Raw genomic sequence first — 19,634 nt, 5'->3', positions numbered from 1 at the left:
TTACAGATGCCACTTCCTCAGATAAAACTTTTCATTAAGTGAACAAACCTGGTGATGGAAATATTTAAAACATAACAAATACTATAAAGAAGGAAAACAGCAGTAACAAAGAGACTGGAATGAAGAGGAGCACATGGTGTCTATTGCAATAAGAACAACAGATAACACGCAAATATTGACAGGAAAAAGAGGCATCTGTGCAATTGAACAGATTGATGATTTTGCAATGTATGTAAATGACAATGGAAAAACTGAAGGTAATATATGTCTCATAAATTGATCATTTTTGAAGAGTGGATTGATGGTATCTGGGTGGTAAATGCTGTATGCGTGGACTTAAGCAAGGCTTTTGACAAGGTCCCATCTGGAAGACTGGTGCAAAAGATGGGATTACATGGCATCCAAAATTCACAAGGATATTGTTGGACCGGGGGTGGTGGTGCTTGAGTTATGAGGAAAGATCGGATAGCCTAAGACTGCTTTCCCTAGAGTGAGAGAGGCTGAGTGATGCCTTTAGAGATTTATAAAATGAGGCACATGGATAAGGCAGGCGGTCACTGTCTTTATCCAAGAGTAGGGGAGTCTAGAACTAGATGTCATCCACTTAAGGTGAGAAGGAAAAGATTTAAAGGGGGCCTGCAAGGCAAGATTTTTCACAATACGGTAGGTACATGGAATGAGTTGTTAGAGGAAGTGAGAGAGTTTTGTGTGCAATTACAATACTTCAAAATTCATATTGACAAGTTCAGGAATAGGAAAGAATTAGAAAGGGGGTTCCCAACTTGGGAGTCCACAGACCCCCTCGGTTAACGGTAAGGCTCCATAGTATTAAAAAAGGATAGGAACCCCTGGTTTAAAGGGATATGGGCTACATAGCAGGCAAATGGGATTAGCTTAGGAATGCACCTTACTTAGCATGGATGACTTGGGCCAAAGGCTTTGTTTTTGTTACATAACTCTATCAACTCTGTAGTCAAGTTTGCTAAAGATACAGAGGCGGTCAGAAAAGTGAGCTGTGATGAAGATGTAAAGAATCGAGAAATCAGCCACGACTAGGTAAGTGGGAAAATATTAAATTGTTCACTTTGGCAGGAAGAATGAAAATTAAAGTAGTGGGAAAGGATCTTGATGTACTGGTTCAGTCACGTTGCAGACCTGCAGATACATGTAACAGTATGTTGGATGTTATTTTGCAAGGAGGTTAGAGACAAAAGTAAGAGTCATTGTGATATTGTACCTCACCCTGGAATACTGTGTAGCTTTGCACTCAATATAGGGACAACTAGAAATAGGCCTTAGTTTCAGTGTAGCATGTTTCTAAAGTTGATTGTTGGGATGAGAGGACTGAAAGATGAAGAAACAATAGATGTAGAAGTAGGCTATTCGGCCCTTTGAGCCAGCACCGCCATTCAATGTGATCATCGTTGATCATTCACAAGCTTTAGGAAGACTGGCCCTCACTCAATGGAGTTGACAATGAGAAGCAATCACAACTGAGACTTGCAAACTGTACAGTTGGGTTGTGGACAGTCCACAACAAGCAACTGAGATGAGAAGACATTTCTTTATGCAGGAACTTGTAAAACTTAATCTTTATCCTTGGGCTGTGGATGTTCAGCAGAATAAAATCAAATATGAGAAATACATACACAAATAGAGAACAAAATAGTGAGGTGTTAATCGGTTCAGAATCTATTCAGAAATCTAATGGCAGATGAGAAGGGGTTTCTAAAATGTTGGTGTGGGTCTTCAGGTCCTAGCATCTCTCTCCAATGGTAGTAAAAGGGGCATGCCTTGGGTGGGGGGAATCCTCAATGACAGATTTTGCCATCTGTAGATGCCTTTGGTCCTGGCGAGGCTAGTGCCCACGATGGAGTTGGCTGAGTTTACAACACTCTGCAGCTTTTGCTGATTCTGTGCAGTGGCCCCTCCATACCAGATGATTTTGCAATCAGTTAGAATGCTCTGCATGTATATCTAGAAACTTGCAAGAATCTTTCATGGCATACCAGATAATCTCAAACTCCTAATGAAAAGCAGTTGCTGGTGTGCTCTCTGAGTAATTGCTTCAATATGTTGGGCCCAGGATAGCTCTTAAAGGATATTGTCACCTAGGAACATGAAACTGATCATCCTTTCCACGGCTGGTCCTTCAATAAGGTCTGGTGTGTGTTCCCTTCTTGAAACTCACAATCAATTCCTTGGTTTTACTGACGTTGAGTGCAAGGTTATAGTTGGAGCACCATTCAATCGGTTGATCCAGCTCATTCCTGTAGACCACCTCAATGTCATCTGAAATTCTGCCAACAATAGTTATGTCATTGGCAAATTTATAGATGGTGTTTGAGCTGTGGCTAGCCACTCTCACGTGTGTAGAGGGAGCAGTGGACTAAGCACACATCGTTGAGGTGCACCAGTATTGACTGTCAGCGAGCATGTTATTTCCAAATGCACTGACTGCATCTAAAATCACTGAAAATTTTAATGACTTAATAGCAAGATTATCAAATAGTAATTAATTTGATCTTCAGCAGTATTTCTGATCTTTTGATACATTACTTTTTAAAAAAAAATTGTTCTTGGTAGATACATAAAATGGGAAAGGGAAGATACCTGTATTTTAATAAAATATATTTTATGCGGCAGTAGGGTTTTGCAGCTAGTAGAGCTATGGCCTTGCAGCAGCAGAAAACCAGGTTCCATCCTTAGCCTTGGGTGATGCCTGTGTTGATTTTATACATTCTCCCTATGAACATATGGGTTTCCTCCTACATCCACAGATTTCATTCATACAGTGCAGAATAGGCCCTTCCAACTGCACCACCCAGCAATCCCCCAATTTAATCACAGAACAATTTACAATGACCAATTAACCTACCAACTGGGACATCTTTGCCCTGTGGAAGGGAACCAGAGCACCTGGAGGATATCCAAGTAGTCATGGGGGGGGGGGGGGGGGGGTAATTGCACAAACTCTTTACTGAGTTGGGAGTGAGATCCAAAATAGAGAAGTAGTGTTATGCGAGTAACAAATTTTATTAGGAGATTAAGAACTGTAGAAAAGCAGAGCTAAAACTGTAACACCACAAAAAACAGTTAATTAGCATAGTGGAAAGAAAAAACAGTTAACATTTTGGCTAAGTGAGCCATCCTCAGAACTGAGTTAGTCCAGCATTTCTGTTTTTGTTTCAGATTCTTAATGCCTGCAGTTACATTTTCTGAAAAAAGTAAGCTGATTGCTAATAAGCTATGACTAAAGCTGCGGGGATGGGTAGTGGGGTGGAGGGGAGGGCTATGGTTATGAAGCTAGAAGTGGCAGAACTGAGATATACTGCCTTTACAAAAGTGCACATTTCTAACTTAACGAAAGGAACAGTACTGCAGTGTAGCTCCAGTTAGGGAAAGTGGGAACCATAGTCTGATCAGAGAATAGGTTAAGCAGGAAGTAGTTAGGTTACAAAATAACTGAGCGAATGAAAAGCAGGAAGATTATGTGTGGAAGGAAAAATAGAATGACGATATGCAAAAAAAAAACACTAAGGATAAGACAGATACATGGTTGAGTAGTGCAAATTTGAAATAATGGTAAGACCAAGTGTGGCTGAAGAAACTGATAGGAAGGTGATATGCTTTTACAGCTCATTTCAATAATGTCCTTTCAAAGAAATACTTCACATAAAAGGCTTAAATCCAAAATGTATTACAACCATAAAATAAAAGACTGAAATATACTTATCCATTTTAAATTAATTACTAAAATATTAAGTTATCCTTATATATAAACTGTAAATGAAAAAAGGACATATGTATCTCACATTTATTCAACATTTCATTTCTGTTTTCAAGTAAAAACAGAGAAAGAGGTTTTAAATAAATGTTGTAATCCGGATTCTAAATGAAATGCAAAAGCCTCTAATGATCTTTGTCAGCACATGGTATATGATCTCAACCAACAGCTGGCATAATCCATTGCTACCATGGCAACTATGCCTTTGGTTTGCTGTCAGAGGAATAATGTACTGATGATGCTGTCAGTTGAACTTTTGTTAATCTGTTTATAAAAATATATAGGGAATTATTACAAATGACATGACTATGCACCAGAAATATTAGGAAATCAGTTTTAATTCTTTACAATAAAAATAATATGGCCATTAAAAAATACTTCATTTAATACTCATTTCTAGTAATTGTAGATTTTTATCACAGTCCTGGTAACTGTTAGGCATCCTGTGACTTAATAAATTTTGCAATAAAAAAGCCTATTGTGTCCTTATTTGCCAAGTTAATTAAATCAGTCATCTGACCGAAATCCATACGTGAAGAATAATCAAAGGTGTCCTTTACAGATACACTAGATGGATTAAATCTCTGCAGCAATTTCAACTGATCTTCTGAAAGTCCAATACTCATCATACCTCCTTCACCCAGGTGAGGTTCCTGTGGGAAGAGATGATCATTGAAAAAATCTCACCAAATATAAACCTTTAAAATCTATTTTAAAACAGTTCCTTTTAAGCAACATCAATGTCAAGCATATGAAGATGCCAATTAATGCTAATCAGGAAATTTTAAGTCGTTTTATAAAAAATATATTTAGTTATCATACAAAATTCATTATTATGCAATAACAAGTGTAACATTTCAAACTGAGGTTAAAATAAAACCTTATAGATACAAGAATTACTTTTTAAATAGAACAGGTGAGATTAATTATCAATATGCAACTAAGACCTTTTTAATTTTTTAAGGTATCCAAACCTCCAAAGTAAATAGACACACAAAGTGTAACATCCCAAAATAGAAAATCAACATCAGCTTAGATCCTGCTAACACTATCAATCTGGAATCACTGCCCAGAACCTCCCATTTGTCCTCAAACAATTCAATTCATGTACTTGTAGATCTGTCAGCTCAGACTGGCAATACCTGCTCTACGATCTCTGTGAGCACAGGTGCACCAAAAAATTGGGTGCTCAGCATCCTGCTCTGGTCACTTTACACTTATGACTGTCTGGCTAAGCACAGCTCCAATGCCGTATTCAAGATTGCTGATGACACCGCTGTTATAGGCCAAGGCAAAATTGGTAATGAATCTGGCTGAGTGGTGTCATAACAGCTACTTACTCAATGACAGCAAGACCAAAGAGCTGATTATAGACATCAGGAAAAGGAAACCAGAGGTCCATGACTCAATCCTCAATGGAAGATCAGAGGTGGAGAGGGTTAGCCACTTTAAATTCTTAGGTGTTATTATTTTGGAGGACATGTACTGAGATCAGCATGTAAGTGCAATTCTGATGAAAGCACAGCAGTGCCTCTACAAGTTTTCAGAAATTTGCATGACATCTAAAACCTTGACAAATTTCTCTAGATGTGTAGTGGAGAGTAGATTGACTGGCTGGTATGGAAACACCAAAGCCCTTGAATGGAAAATCCTACAAAAAGTAAGATACAGCCCAGTACATCATGGGTAAAGCCCTCCCAACCACTGAGCACATCCACATGAAATGCTGTTGCAGGAAAGCAGCATCCTTCACCAGGGACCCCCTACCACCCAGGACATGCTCTCTTCTTGCTGCCATCAGGAAGAAAGTACAGGAGCCTCAGGACACACACCATCAGGTTCAAGACCAGTTACTAACTGCCCCTCAACCACGCTCTTGAACCTAAGGGAATAACTTCACTCAATTTCAATTGACCCATCGTTGAAATGTTCCCACAACCATTGGACTCACTTTCAAAGACTTTTCATCTCGTGCTCTCAATACTTATTTTTCCCGATAGGTTTGTTGAGTATAGTCACAAGTAAATTAATCTCAGAAGACATATGTACTTCGATAATAAAATTTTCTTTGAACTTTAAACTGATCAGATAAAGGAAATAAATTTTGCTGGTCCAAAGCATCCCAGAGCCAAACTATGTGGTATGAGCAGTGTCTGGGTCTTCAAAATGAAAGTGCTTAAATAGCCCTAAAAATGCTGACAATTAACTGCACTTTCTCCCACCACCTCCAGCACCCCTACCCCCCATGCTTTGCTGGCTGTAATTCTGAAGGTTACTTTGAACAGTTTTCAAATGTCATTGAGATTCACAAACAAAACTATCACAATTGAAAAATTTTAATTATTTCTTAAATTTTTCAAACATCTCAATTTTTTTAGATATACAAGGGATAGGGAGTGAGTGCTGAAAAGTAGCACTGAGGTAAAGAATCAACTAAGCAGAAATAATTAAAAACATCACACTAAAGTGAAATACAGTTTGTGACTGAGAGAGCATTCAGTTTTTGTGCTGGTATGCACTGACTGCCCAAGCAATAAATCAATATTCAGCACCTGTATTTGCTACAAGTCATAGATAACCTCCAACAGTCTGGGTCACTTTTAGTGGATGCCAACTGTCAATGTCGAGGTTGAAGTTTGCCCTAGTAGCCTGACTTCTAGAAAGAACTCAATACTGCACTGGAATCCTCTGCTAGATGGCCAGGAAGCTGATTGTAAAATAGCCAAATGGCCACCCACAATGACATACATAGAAACATAGAAAACCTAGAGCACAATATAGGCCCTTTGGCCCACAAATTTGTGTTGAACATGTCCCTACCTTAGAAATTACTAGGCTTACCCATAGCCCTCTATTTTTCTAAGCTCCATGTACCTATCTAAGAGTCTCTTAAAAGACCCTATCATCTGTCTCTACCATCGTTGCCAGCAGCCCATTCCACACACTCACCACTCTCCAAGTAAAAAACTTAACCCTGACATCTCCTCTGTACCTACACCTACTCCCCAGCACCTTAAACCTGTGTCCTCTTGTGGCAACCATTTCAGCCCTGGGAAAATGACTATCTGCACGATGACTTACCTATCTTCAGATAAAAATAAACACTGCTGCTAGCAGCTACAGAGTAACTGCTGCCAGGCTAGTTCAAAATACTCCCTGGTGTCTTGATGCAAGTCATAACAAAAAGGGACAATAAATGTCAACAGTCAATACTGATATTTCTCTATCTCCCTAAAGTGATCAGCCTATAAACATTATTATATGTTCAGTGGCCACTTTATTAACTGCCTCCTGTAACTAATAAAGTGGCCACTGAGTATATGTGCTCTTCTGCTGGCCCATCCACCGAGGTTCGATCTGGTATGCGATCAGAGATGCCCCTCTGTATACCACTGTTGTAATGTGTGGTTATTTGAGTTACAGTCAGTCTGACCATTCTCCTCTGTCCTCTCTCATTAAGGCATTTTCACCCACTAAACTGACACTCAGAGGATTTTTTTTTTTGTTTTTGCACTGTACACTGTAAACTCTAGTGACTCTTGTGTGTGAATCTTCCAAGGGATTAGTAGTTTCCAGGATACTCAAACCACCTTGCCTGGCACCAACAATCATTTCATGGTCAAAGTCCCTCGGACCACATTTATTTCCCGAATCTGATGCTTGGTCTTAACTAAACCTGAGCCTCCTCACCATGTCTGCATGCTTTTATGCATTCAGTTGCTGCTACATGAGTGCATAGTTAGATATTTGCTTAATGAGTAGGTGTTTAGTTGTACCTAAAAGAGTGGCCCTGAGTGTACTTTTTGAACAGCATTAAGCAATGTATCTAAACACTGTAAATAATACCTGTTGATGGAGCCGTAAGCAAGGAAAAGTACTTAGTGCCCAGGCGACTTGTTCTTCATTTTCTGCCAATGTTATTGTACAGGTGCTATAGACCAAGATGCCTCCAGGCTTTAGTATCTCGACTGCCTAAGAAAATACTTCAATTAGTGAACAAATCAAATATCATCTCCATCAAAATAATCCCAAAGTTAGGATTGTAACAAAAACAGAAACTGATGGAAACAGTATTTGAAGATGATTGAACAGCAAAGTGAAAAGAACATTTACATTTTTTTTTAAATTCTGCTGACAGAGGAGCAAACAGAGACATCAAGGAAAACTGCACTCTCAGATGACTCTTCCAGAAGAGTCAGATGACTGTCGAACTCTTCCAGGACTGCACTGGAGTGTCAGACTTGGCTTTTTTTAGCTTAAGGCTCCTGAACTGGGATTTGAACCAATCTTTTAACTTGGACTTGGGAGTGGTTTTCATAGAAAAAACAAAATAAATAGAAAAGCCTACAACACAATACAGGCCCTTCAACCCACAATGTACTTACTTTAGAAATTACTTTGAGTAACGCATAGCCCTGTATTTTTCTATTCTCCACATACCTATCCAGGAGTCTCTTAAGACCATCGCCGGCAGCCTATTCCACGCACTCACCACAATCTGCATAAAAAAACTTACCCCTGTAATCTCCTCTGTACCTACTTCCAAGCACCTTAAAACTGTGTCCTCTCGTGTTAGTCATTTCAGCCCTGGGAAAAAGCCTCTGACTATCCACACACCTCTATCATGTCACCTCTCATGACTTCCATTGCTCCATATAGAAAAGGCCAAATTCACTCAACCTATTCTCATAAGGCATGCTGGCCAATCCAGGCAACGTTCATGTAAATCTCCTCTGAACCCTTTCTATAGTTTCCACATCCTTCCTATAGTGAGGTGACCAGAAATGAGAACAGTATTATGTGGGATCTGACCAGGGTTCTATGTAGCTATAGCATTACCTCTTGGCTCTTGAACTCAATCCCACAGTTGATGAAGGCCAATACACCATATGCTCTCTTAACCATACAGTCAACCATGCACCAGCTTTGAGAGTCGTATGGACTCAGAACCCAAGATCCCTCTGATCCTCCACACTGCCAAAAGTCTTACCATTAATACTATATTCTGCCATCATATTTGACCTACCAAAATGAACCACCTCACACTTATCTGAGTTGAACTCCATCTGCCACTTCCCAGCCAAGCTGTGCATCCTATCAATGTCCCGCTGTAACCTCTGACAGCCCTCCACACTATCCACAACAACCCCAACCTTTGTGTCATCAGCAAATTTACTAACCATCCCTCCACTTCCTTATCCAAGTCATTTATAAAAATCACAGAGTAGGGGTCCCAGAACAGAGCCCTGAGGCACACCAGCGGTCACAGACCTCCATGCAGAATATGACCCATCTACAACCACTCTTTGCCTTCTGTGTGCAGGCCAGTTCTGGATCCATAAGGCAAGGTCCCTTTGGATCCCATGCCTCCTTACTTTCTCAATCAGCCTTGCATTCGATACCTTATCAAATGCCTTGCTGAAATCGATATACACTACATCTATTGCTCTACATAGAAAACCTACAGCACAATACAGGCCCTTCAGCCCACAAAGCTGTGCCAAACATGTCCTTACTTTTGAAATAATCTTGGGTTACACATAGCCCTCTATTTTTTCTAAGCTCCATGTACCTATCCAGGAGTCTCTTAAAAGACCCTATCGTATCTGCCTCCACCACCATTGCCAGCAGCCCATTCCATGCACTCACCACTCTTTACGTGAAAAACTTACCCCTGACATCTCCTCTGTACCTGCTTCCAAGCACCCTAAACCGGTGTCCTCTCATGTTAGCCATAAGACACAACCTGCCTTTGACAAAGCCATGCTGACTATTCCTAGGTCAAATTATTCCTCTCCAAATGTTCATAAATTCTGCCTCTCAGGATCTTCTCCATCAACTTACCAACCACTGAAGTAAGACTCACTAGTCTGTAATTTTCTGGGCTATCTCTACTTCCTTTCTTGAATAAGGGAACAACATCTGCAACCCTCCAATCCTCCAGAACCTCCCTCGTTCCCATTGATGATGCAAAGATCATTGCCAGAGGCTCAGCAATCTCCTTCCTCGCTTCCCACAGTAGCCTGGGGCATATCTCGTCCGGTCCCAGAGACTTATCCAACTTGATGCTTTCCAAAAGTTCCAGCACATCCCCTTTCTTAATGTCTATATGTTTAAGCTTTTTAGTCCTGCAGTAAATCATCCCTGCAATTGCCAAGGTCCTTTTCTGTAGTGAATACCGAAGCAAAGTATTCATTAGGTTCCTCCGCTACGTCCTCCATTTCCATACAAACTTTTCCACTGTCACACTTGATTGGTCCTATTCTCTCCTGTCTTATCCTCTTGCTCTTCACATACTTGTCCCGGGCATTTTCCTTAATCCTGCTCGCCAAGGCCTTCTCATGGACCTTTCTGGCTCCTCTAATTTCATTCTTAAGCTCCTTCCTGCTAGCCTTATAATTTTCTAGATCTCTATCATTACCTAGTTTTTTGAATCTTTCGTAAGCTTTTCTTTTCTTCTTGATTAGATTTTCAACAGCCTTTGTACACCAAGGATGGTTCCCGTACCCTATCATCCTTTCCCTGTCTCATCAGAACATACCTATGCAGAACTCCACACAAATATCCCCTGAACATTTGCCACATTTCTGTCATACATTTCCCTGAGAACATCTTTTCCCAATTTATGCTTCCGTGTTCCTGCCTGATAGCTTCATAATTCCCCTTACTCCAATTAGACATTTCCCTAACTTGTCTGTTCCTATCCCTCACCAATGCTATGGTAAAGGAGATAGAATTGTGATCACTATCTCCAAAATGCTCTCCCACTGAGAGATCTGACACCTGACCAGGTTCATTTCCCAATACCAGATCAAGTACATCCTCTCCTCTTGTAGGCTTATCTACATATTGTGTCAGGAATCCTTCCTGAACACACCTAACAAACTCCACCCCATCTAAACCCCTGTCTCTAGGGAGATGCCAATCAATATTGGGGGAATTAAAATTCCCCATCATGACAACCCTATTATTACCGCACTGCTCCAGAATCTGTCTCGCTATCTGCTCCTCGATGTCCCTGCTACTACTGGGTGGTCTATAAAAAACACCCAGTAGAGTTATTGACCACTTCCCATTTCTAACTTCCACCCACAGAGACTCAGTAGACAATCCCTCCATGACTTCCTCATTTTCAGTGGCTATAACACTACTACAACTTTATTTCTGATCAGCAGTGCTACACCCCCCCCCCCACCTCTTTTGCCTCCCTCCCTGTTCTTTCAGAAACATCTAAGGCCTGGCACTCTAAGTAGCCATTCCTGCCCTTGAGCCACCCAAATCTCGGCAATGGCCACAACATTATAGCTCCAAGTACTGATCCACATTCTGCACTCATCCGCTTTGTTCATGATACTCCTTGCATTAAAATAGACACTTCTCAAACCATGTCTGAGTGCATTCCCTCTCTATCACCTGCCTATCCTCCCTCTCACACTGCCCACACACTTTCTCTGTTTGTGAGCCAACCACCCCTTCCTCCGTCTCTGCAGTTCAGTTCCCACCCCCCAGCAATTCTAGTTTAAACTCTCCTCAATAGCCTTAGCAAACCTCCCTGCCAGAATATTGGTCTCCCTTGGATTCAAGTGCAATCTGTCGTTTTTGTGTAGGTCCCAATGATCCAGAAATCTAAATCCCTGCCCCCGTTCCAATCCCTCAGCCACACACTTATCCTCCACCTCACTCTATTCCTATACTCACTGTCATGTGGCACAGGCAGTAATCCCAAGATTACTACCTTTGAGGTCCTGCTTCTCAGATTCTTTCCTCACTCCCTGTAGTCTGTTTTCAGGACCTCCTCTCTTTTGCTACCTATGTCGCTGGTACCAATATGTACCACGACCTCTGGCTGTTCACCTTCCCACTTCAGGATAGTGTGGACGCGATCAGAAACATCCCGGACCCTGGCACCTGGGAGAAAAACTACCATCCGTGTTTCTTTACTGAATTCGCAGAATCGCCTATCTGCCCCCCTAACTATAGAGTCCCCTATCACTGCCATCGTCTTCCCTTCCCTACCCTTCTGAGCCACAGGGCCAGACTCTGTGCAAGAGGCACGGCCACTGTTGCTTCCCCCAGGTAGGTCGCTCACCCTCCCCAACAGTACTCAAACAGGAGTACTTATTGTTAAGGGGAACAGCCACAGGGGTACTCTTTAGTATCTGACTCTTGCCCTTCCCTCTCCTGAATGTTACCCACTTATCTGTCTTCCGAGGCCCCAGTGTAACTACTTCCTTATAGCTCTACTCTATCACCTCCTCACCTTGCCCGACCAGACGAAGGTTATCGAGCTGCATCTCCAGTCCCCTAACACGGTCATCCCACATCTGACACCCAGTACAGAACACCAGCCTCATACACATACCTCCTATTCCTATTCTTCACAAGTAATTTACCTCGCTCGACCCATCATCGTTGAAGCCCCGTTGAGACAAAGTTCTCCTGCTCTGACTCCCTCTACTCTGTTGCCTGCTCTATAAAGCTATCTTCTTTTTAAATTCTCCCCAGTAGCTTAACTTGGTGACATCCACGCGCAAGCGCAATCATGCCTCAATCAAACCGCTAAAGAGAAAACTCTCTGCTTTTAAATTCTTCCTGCCGGTCTCACTTACTGACAGGCACATGCCTGCGCAGTCACGCCTCGATGAGCTCCAGCTGATATCATGAAAGCAGAGCATTGGAGATTCAGGTAACTGATTCAGATCAGAACTGCAAGTTCATTAACTTTTATGATAAATAATGACCTAGGTAATAACGTCCCACCTTAACTTGCCGTACATTAAATGGGTTAAATGAACCTTTGGTAAAATAAAATCATATTTATTAGTCAATTATAATTGGGTATTTCAAAACAATAGATCTTTCTGCAAAATCACCAAGAGGCAACGTGTAAAAGAAAATGGATTTACCTTTTTGCATTAAAATGTATAAAAAGGGTTGACTAGTGAATTTTAGCAATTACAGGAAACATATACAATTAAATGCTTATATACTGTATAGAGAGTTCAATAATAGGACAGCACTTACCTCTCTAAATAGCTTTCGCTGCAGAGGCTGGTAAGAAGCAATTTCCTTTAAGCTCCAGTCACAGGCCATATTAGGCCTCTGACCTAACCCACTGCAGGGGGCATCCAGAAGTACCCGATCAAAAGTTTCTGGGGGGAATGGAGGTCCCTCTGCAATTAATTGAAAGAATTAGATTGTTTCCAGTACACAAGTGTAATGGAATGCGAAGTAATTGTTATTCTGGCTCCGGTGCAGCACAATAAGATAAACAAAAGAGATTCTGCAGCTGCTAGAAATCCAGAGCAACACACGCAAAATGTAGGAGGAGCTCAGCAGGTCAGGTAGCGTCTATGGAAAGGAATAAACAATTGATGCTTCAGGCTAAGACACATCCTAGATGGAATATGACTTGTTGCTCCTCCACCTTGAAGGAAGTTCTCAACCCGAAGCATCAATTATTTATTCACTTCCCTAGATACTGCCTGACCTGCTGAATTCCAAAAGCATTTTGTGTAACCGCAAGATAAAGAAAAAAATACTAATTAAAAATCACAGTAAATGCATACAATAGCTTATATACCCACAACTGTTTAATATCAATATTTAACTGAATTCTTAACTTTAATAACACAAATTGCAGTTAAACTTAGATGCTCCAAAGAAAACACAAGAAATTAATTATTTCAAATATCCAGCACCTGCAGTTTTATTAAACTTTTAAATTAAAATGGACATCTGTTGGTTACAGCTTTCAAAGTCACTTCAATTGTGAGATTACTCATCATTGTCAAGCTGTCTTATAAATAGTCAAGGCAAAAAGGGGATACTTTATCAACCATAATTTCTTGCATATTCCTCTTTTTCATACAGTATATTTTAGGCAGGACAATATAATTACAAACTGGCTGATTTACTGGAATTAACTACTAAATACTGGCCACATACTTGGCTGTTAGATAAATTTTCATTTACATTCTTCAAATCCTGTAGTTGCAAAAGGTATTCTGGAGAATGAAACAGCTTTATATATAAATCACATTCTTAGCATTTTCCAACACTACTCTGTGATTATTTTATTTCATACCTTGCTCATTCCAAATCCCTTCTTTTGCAAGGACTTTAGTTCCATCATAACAAAACACTTGTATACTCTTCAACTGTAAGTTCTCCGCGTTCTGCTTTATTTTCCTTACTTTACTTGCAATCTTATCAATTGCTATCACTTCACCCTGTAGAAAAATTGTTCCAAATTTTAGTAAAATATTAATATTTTTTCATACAGTATCATTATTTCAAGGACAAAACCAAAAGGCAGAAGGAGATCTTCAGATACTGTGTCAAGTATAACACAGATTTAAATTGAATTTCAGGTTTCCAATACTAAAAGCTAATTTTATATTTCTTCTACTGATCAAAGAATTCATTGAAAATCAGTGCAAGACTTGAAAGGTGTGGATTAGGAACAGTGCTTTGCAAACACAGACCAGTGTGGAAAGATGACGCTGAAATTTGGAAAAATATTAAGTTCTTGGAAATGATAAAAGTAAGAAAGAGTAAATAATTTCAAAACATTTGTGTAATTTTGATAGACAATCTGACAATGGTCCCATGATAAAGAAGAGTTTAACTTGTGAAGGTATATTTCCCTACCAACTAAATTAACAACCTTACCAAGAAAATGGAATATATAATGCTGCAATATGGATTATTCAATTTCATTTGAATGAATAATGAATCAGTATGTAGAAGAATCAGGTACCTAGAGTTTGTGATTTTCTTGTCATATTCTCTTTGCTTCATAAGTGCTGACCATAGAAAGACCCAGGTACAGGTGTCCCCCGCTTTCCAAACGTTTGCTTTACGCAACTTCACTTTTACGAAAGACTTAGATTAGTACCTGTTTTCGTTAACCGAAAGAGGATTTTCGCTTTTACAAAAAAAGACGCCTGCTTTAAACTTGTGTTTACCCCGAGAAAGACTACCATGACGGTGAAGCCTTGCGCGGGCTGGTGTGTGCGTGTACGTATCACTTTTTTACTACAAATCGGTTTTGGCTTAATCTTCCTGATTCTGGTAAGTGAAACTATACTGTACATATGTTATTTCTACTTTATATAGCGGTGTATTTAACATATCATTCCTGCTTTTACTATATGTCAGTGTTATTTTAAATTTTATGTGCTATTTGGTATGATTTGGCAGGTTATTTTTTGGGTCTGGGAACACTCAAGAATTTTTCTCAGATAAATTAGTGGTAATTGCTTCTTTGTTTTACACCATTTCGGCTTATGAACGGTTTCCTAGGAATGCTCTACCTTCGAATAATGGGGGGCATCCTGTATATGAAAAAGCAATATCCTTGCAATGCTCAGCATTGTCAATCAAGATCCATCATGCAGAAACAGTTTCTAGATTGCTCAAGGGGTCTATTCCAATGTAATCGGAAAGGGACATTCCCATGGGATCAAATGCTGAGAATGCTCAGGTTTCCTTAAGTATTATACTTGCCCTGTGGTATCTCTCACTTGGACACAATTGTCACAATGACCACTCATTTCTACCAATCCACTTACCCTACTGGTCTAACAATTTAACCACTCTCCATCTTCTGCTGCCCATGCTATCCAATTCCCTAATCCTTCTGACTAATGACCCCTAATGCCACCATCCCATTGATCCTTGACCTCTTCTTTCCACTAAAAGCCTTTTTGATCACTAACCCGTTTCATTATCTTCCCCACATCCTTTTCCCCTGCTCTAAAACCTCTTTGGCCTGATCCTACTTAATTCTGCAGTGATTAGCTCACTGTAAACCAAGCTTCACCTAACTTTAGCAGTGCATTTCAAGTTCAAAGTGACATTTCTTTTCTAAACACAAGAGATTCTGCAGATGCTGTAAATCCAGAGCACCACACACAAAATGCTGAAGAAACTCAGCAGGTCAGGCAGCATTTATGAAAATGATGCTTCAAACCGAGACCCTTCATCAGGACTGAAAAGGAAGAGGGAAGACACCAAAATAAAAAGGAGGGGAAGGAGGACGAGCTAGAAAGTGGTAGGTGAAGCTAGGTGGGTGGGAAAGGTAAAGGGCTGGAGAAGAAGGAATCTGATAGGAAAGGAGAGTGCACCATGGGAGAAAGGGAAGAAGAAGGGGCACCAGGGATGTGACAGGCAGGTGAAGAGAGCAGGTAAGAGGCTAAGTGGGGAATGAAAGAAGATGAAAGGGGGAAGGAAAAATCCATGTTCATGCCACTGGGTTTGAGATTTCCTAGATGGAGTATGAGGTGTTGCTTGCTCCACCACACTGAGACTGGCCTCATTGCGGCAGAAGAGGCCACGGTCTGACACTTTGGAATGGGAATGGGGATAGAAATTTGAATGATATTTTTCCAAAGAACAATTCACCACAGCACCAAAGTTCAATTCCAATCATAGGGAATACAAATTTTAACATGCAAAGATTTACTAAATAACTTAAATGAATATCCAAAACCAAACTATATTAACTTAAGATCATTACATCTGAAGAGCTGAGATGTAAAGCCACTACCAGTTTTCCTTTAACCATCCCTAGGAAATAGTTCATAATCAACAGCATAAAAATTTAATACATCTATCACAATTCTACCTCAATTTTGCTGGAGGCCTGATGGTGAAATTAAAATTCTCAGCTGCACATAGCTGACGTTTATACAGAACAGCACGGTAACAATCCCTTGGGTCCACGTGTCTGATCTGACCATGATGCCAATCTAATTAATCCCATTTGCCTGCATATGGTCTGCATCAATCTATTCACAGCCTGTTGTTGGCCTGTCTCATTGCCTCTTAAACATTGCTATTATATCTGCTTCTGCCACCGCTCCTGATTAGTGACAGAATGTGATTTTCAGGTTGACAAACTGTTAACTAGTGGGGTGTTTCCCATATTGTACTGTATTTGCCAGATCACTGTCAACATGCTTAATTCATACACAAACTAACAGGGCTCGAAAGGATCTGTTTTGAATGTTGTTGTCAGCCTGAGAGGGCAGGTGCTGGACATGCTTCACCAGTCAGCTTCTCACAAACTTCCCAGCTCTCGGACCAAGAAGCCTGTCCACTGTTTGGACTGGGTTAAAACTAGTGCACGCACATCATTCTCCTATTTAATGAATGAGAGGCATTGGCTAACAAAAGGCATATAGTCATGCATGTTAAATCATGAACATACAGAGCTTTTCCTATTCAGGACCATATGGTGAAGACCACTCTGGTTCTGTCTGTACTGCTGCTCACCACTGGCAATTCCTTCCCAATCACCAAACCTGGTTTTTGTTACACACAACAGTCCAGCCTAAATGCAGCAATCTTTACCAGGTTTGCAATTGTTATTGCCCATCTCACCCACCTGATCCGAAGACCATGGACTATAAACTCAACTGTCAAGTCTTACTTGACCATTGAAAACTTTACCAATACTGCCTGCCTATGCCGATGATTATAGAAAAGTAAGTTTTAAAGTAAACAATTACACATAATACGCTGGACTTAATTGAGTACATTTTTCATTAAAATTGCATATATTAGTTTTTCTAAACTGTATTCTACCAGGGCAAATATTTGTTTTCCCTTACCTTATCTTTCATTAATGCTGCAATATGAGTAGTTTTTCCACCAGGACCTGCACACAAATCTAAGATTCGCTCTCCAGGCTTAGGACCCAACACGTGGCTCACTACCACTGACGGCAAGTTCTGAATTCAGTATTAATAGAAACACATCACTCCATATATCATAATATTCTTAAGTACCTTAAAATAAGGATCTCCAAACCCTAACAAAGCAGTCCACGATTTATATCAGAAAAGAACTGAAAGGCACTTTTCACACCACTCTAAGAAAATGTAAAAATCATTTAAAATAAAATGAATACCACTTTGAATAAGCTATAATTCATTATAGACAGATGCAGTACAAACACATTTGCTAGCAAACCAGAAGCCATCTTTAATCATAGAAAGCAAAACTAGAATGGAATGCAATATTACAAGATAGAAAAAGATTTGTAATAACATTACAGAAAATCCTGAAGAGAAGGATTTCCTGAAGAGAATCCCAGAAGCATAGGTCTTTTTCAAAATCTATATGAGTATAGATATAAGTACAGATTATACCTGTAAAAACAGAAAGTTGTTCATTAGGTTGTCAAATGATGGGGTAACATAGACAGGTTCAGTCATTCTGACTCCCACACCCCTGAAAATGAATAACCAATAAATAAAATTTAAAACATATATAAATAAATACACATTATTTTTATTGAGACACTTTGCAGAGTAGAATGTGCTCTATATACATTTATATTTATACTTACAATGCTTCTGGCAGTGCATTCCAGATCTCCACCACTGTGTAAACAACTTGCCTCACACATCTTTGTATTTTCCACCTCTGGCCATAAATACATGTTCTGCGGTATTAGGCATTTCAATCATGGAAAAAATGTCTCCTCTGTCTACACCTTGCATAATTTTATAAACTTTGATCAAATCTCCCCTCAACCTCAACTGCTCTAGAGAAAACAGATCAGCTTGTCCAACCTCTTCTCATAGCACAAGTCCTCTAAACAAGGCAGCACTGTGGTAAGCCGCCTCTGTATCCTCTCCAATTCTCCGTAACCTTCCTATGATGAGGTGAACAGAACTGAACACAAATCTGTATAAATGTCATCAGATCAAAAAATCTTGATGAAGGATTTCAGCCCAAAATGTTGACTGTTTATTCTATAAATGCTGTCTGAGTTCCTCTTGCATTTTGTGCGTTATTCTGCATTTCCAGCATCTGCAGAATCTCTTGTGTTTAGAATCAGGTTTATTATCACTCTCTGATATGACATAGAATTTGTTGTTTTGCAGGAGCAAAATCCATAATTACTGCAATAAAAAGGAGTAAGGTTCATGGACCATTCAGATTTTATTACAGTAGATAAGACCTCACTCAACTGCGGTACTCCTACATTATAGAATTGCAACTTTCTGCTCCTACTGTCGCTAGCACATAGCACTGAGATACTTGAATCACAGGGAGGCAGCAATATGCCCAGAAAAATGTTTGTGAGTGCCCACTTAACAATAGCAGTACTGAGAAGGGGGCAAATGATTCTGAAATGAAATAGTTTTGGCAGTCTTATTCTGTGGACCTATTCCATAAATTGTTGTTATGGAATACAGTATAGAAGATGGAATGGAGGGGACGGCAGTGCATACAAGAGAAGCTGTTTATATTTAAGTGCGCGTGTGTATGCATGCGTGCGTGTGTGTAAATGGAACAAAGCAGATATTTGAAGAGTTCCCAAATCAAAGTCATCCAGCATTGATACAGATCCTTCAGCCCACCAAGTCAATACTGATGGTCAAGTGCCCATTTATACTCATTTCATTTTATGCATTCCACATTCCTTTCAATCAACTCCCACCAAATTCTGTTGCTTATGTACACACCAGGGGAAATTTACAGTAGCCAATTAATCTACCAACCGCCACTTCTTTGGGATGAGAGAGAAAAACAGAGGACCAGGGTAAGCCCCTCTTGGTCACAGCGATAATGTGGCCGAGATGCATCCCTAGAACTGAGGTAGCAGTGTTACTAGCTATGTCACAGTGCAGTCCTAAGCCAGGCAACACTAAGTTTGACATAACACAGGCAGCTCTTAACAATGGTGATGGCTGTGCGTAACTCTTGAATTATATCGAGGTTGCACTGCATTTGGATTTTATGCAATGTGATCAATGTTTCAACTTATAGAATATCCTATTTCAGATTTAATTGGCAAAATGGTCACTTAGTGCCATACTCCCAGGTA

At 40.1% G+C, this 19,634-nt stretch overlaps 2 protein-coding genes across 4 annotated transcripts in view; one reads left to right on the top strand and one right to left on the bottom strand.

Annotated features, from left to right (window-relative positions):
- The window catches only part of LOC132395472 (voltage-dependent L-type calcium channel subunit beta-2-like), a 324,563-nt gene extending 321,654 nt beyond the window's left edge, over positions 1-2,909 (top strand). The window contains exon 14 of the mRNA XM_059972152.1: positions 7-2,909. Coding sequence (XP_059828135.1) covers positions 7-42 — 36 coding nt within the window. The 3' untranslated portion in view covers positions 43-2,909. The remainder of the gene's footprint in view (positions 1-6) is intronic.
- Positions 2,910-3,621: 712 nt separating this feature from the next.
- Positions 3,622-19,634, bottom strand: part of nsun6 (NOP2/Sun RNA methyltransferase 6) — a 31,612-nt gene continuing 15,599 nt past the window's right edge. For all 3 annotated transcript variants that reach the window (XM_059972155.1, XM_059972154.1, XM_059972156.1), the window contains 6 exons: positions 17,947-18,028; positions 17,407-17,526; positions 13,875-14,019; positions 12,812-12,960; positions 7,634-7,759; positions 3,622-4,440 (listed from right to left, as the gene is read on the bottom strand). In XM_059972155.1, coding sequence (XP_059828138.1) covers positions 4,222-4,440; positions 7,634-7,759; positions 12,812-12,960; positions 13,875-14,019; positions 17,407-17,526; positions 17,947-18,028 — 841 coding nt within the window. In that variant the 3' untranslated portion in view covers positions 3,622-4,221. The remainder of the gene's footprint in view (positions 4,441-7,633; positions 7,760-12,811; positions 12,961-13,874; positions 14,020-17,406; positions 17,527-17,946; positions 18,029-19,634) is intronic.

The sequence above is a fragment of the Hypanus sabinus genome, chromosome 6 (genome assembly GCF_030144855.1).
Source record: "Hypanus sabinus isolate sHypSab1 chromosome 6, sHypSab1.hap1, whole genome shotgun sequence".
Lineage (NCBI taxonomy): Eukaryota > Metazoa > Chordata > Chondrichthyes > Myliobatiformes > Dasyatidae > Hypanus > Hypanus sabinus.
Note: the sequence above shows the minus strand (reverse complement) of the source record. Positions and strands in the feature narration are given on the sequence as shown.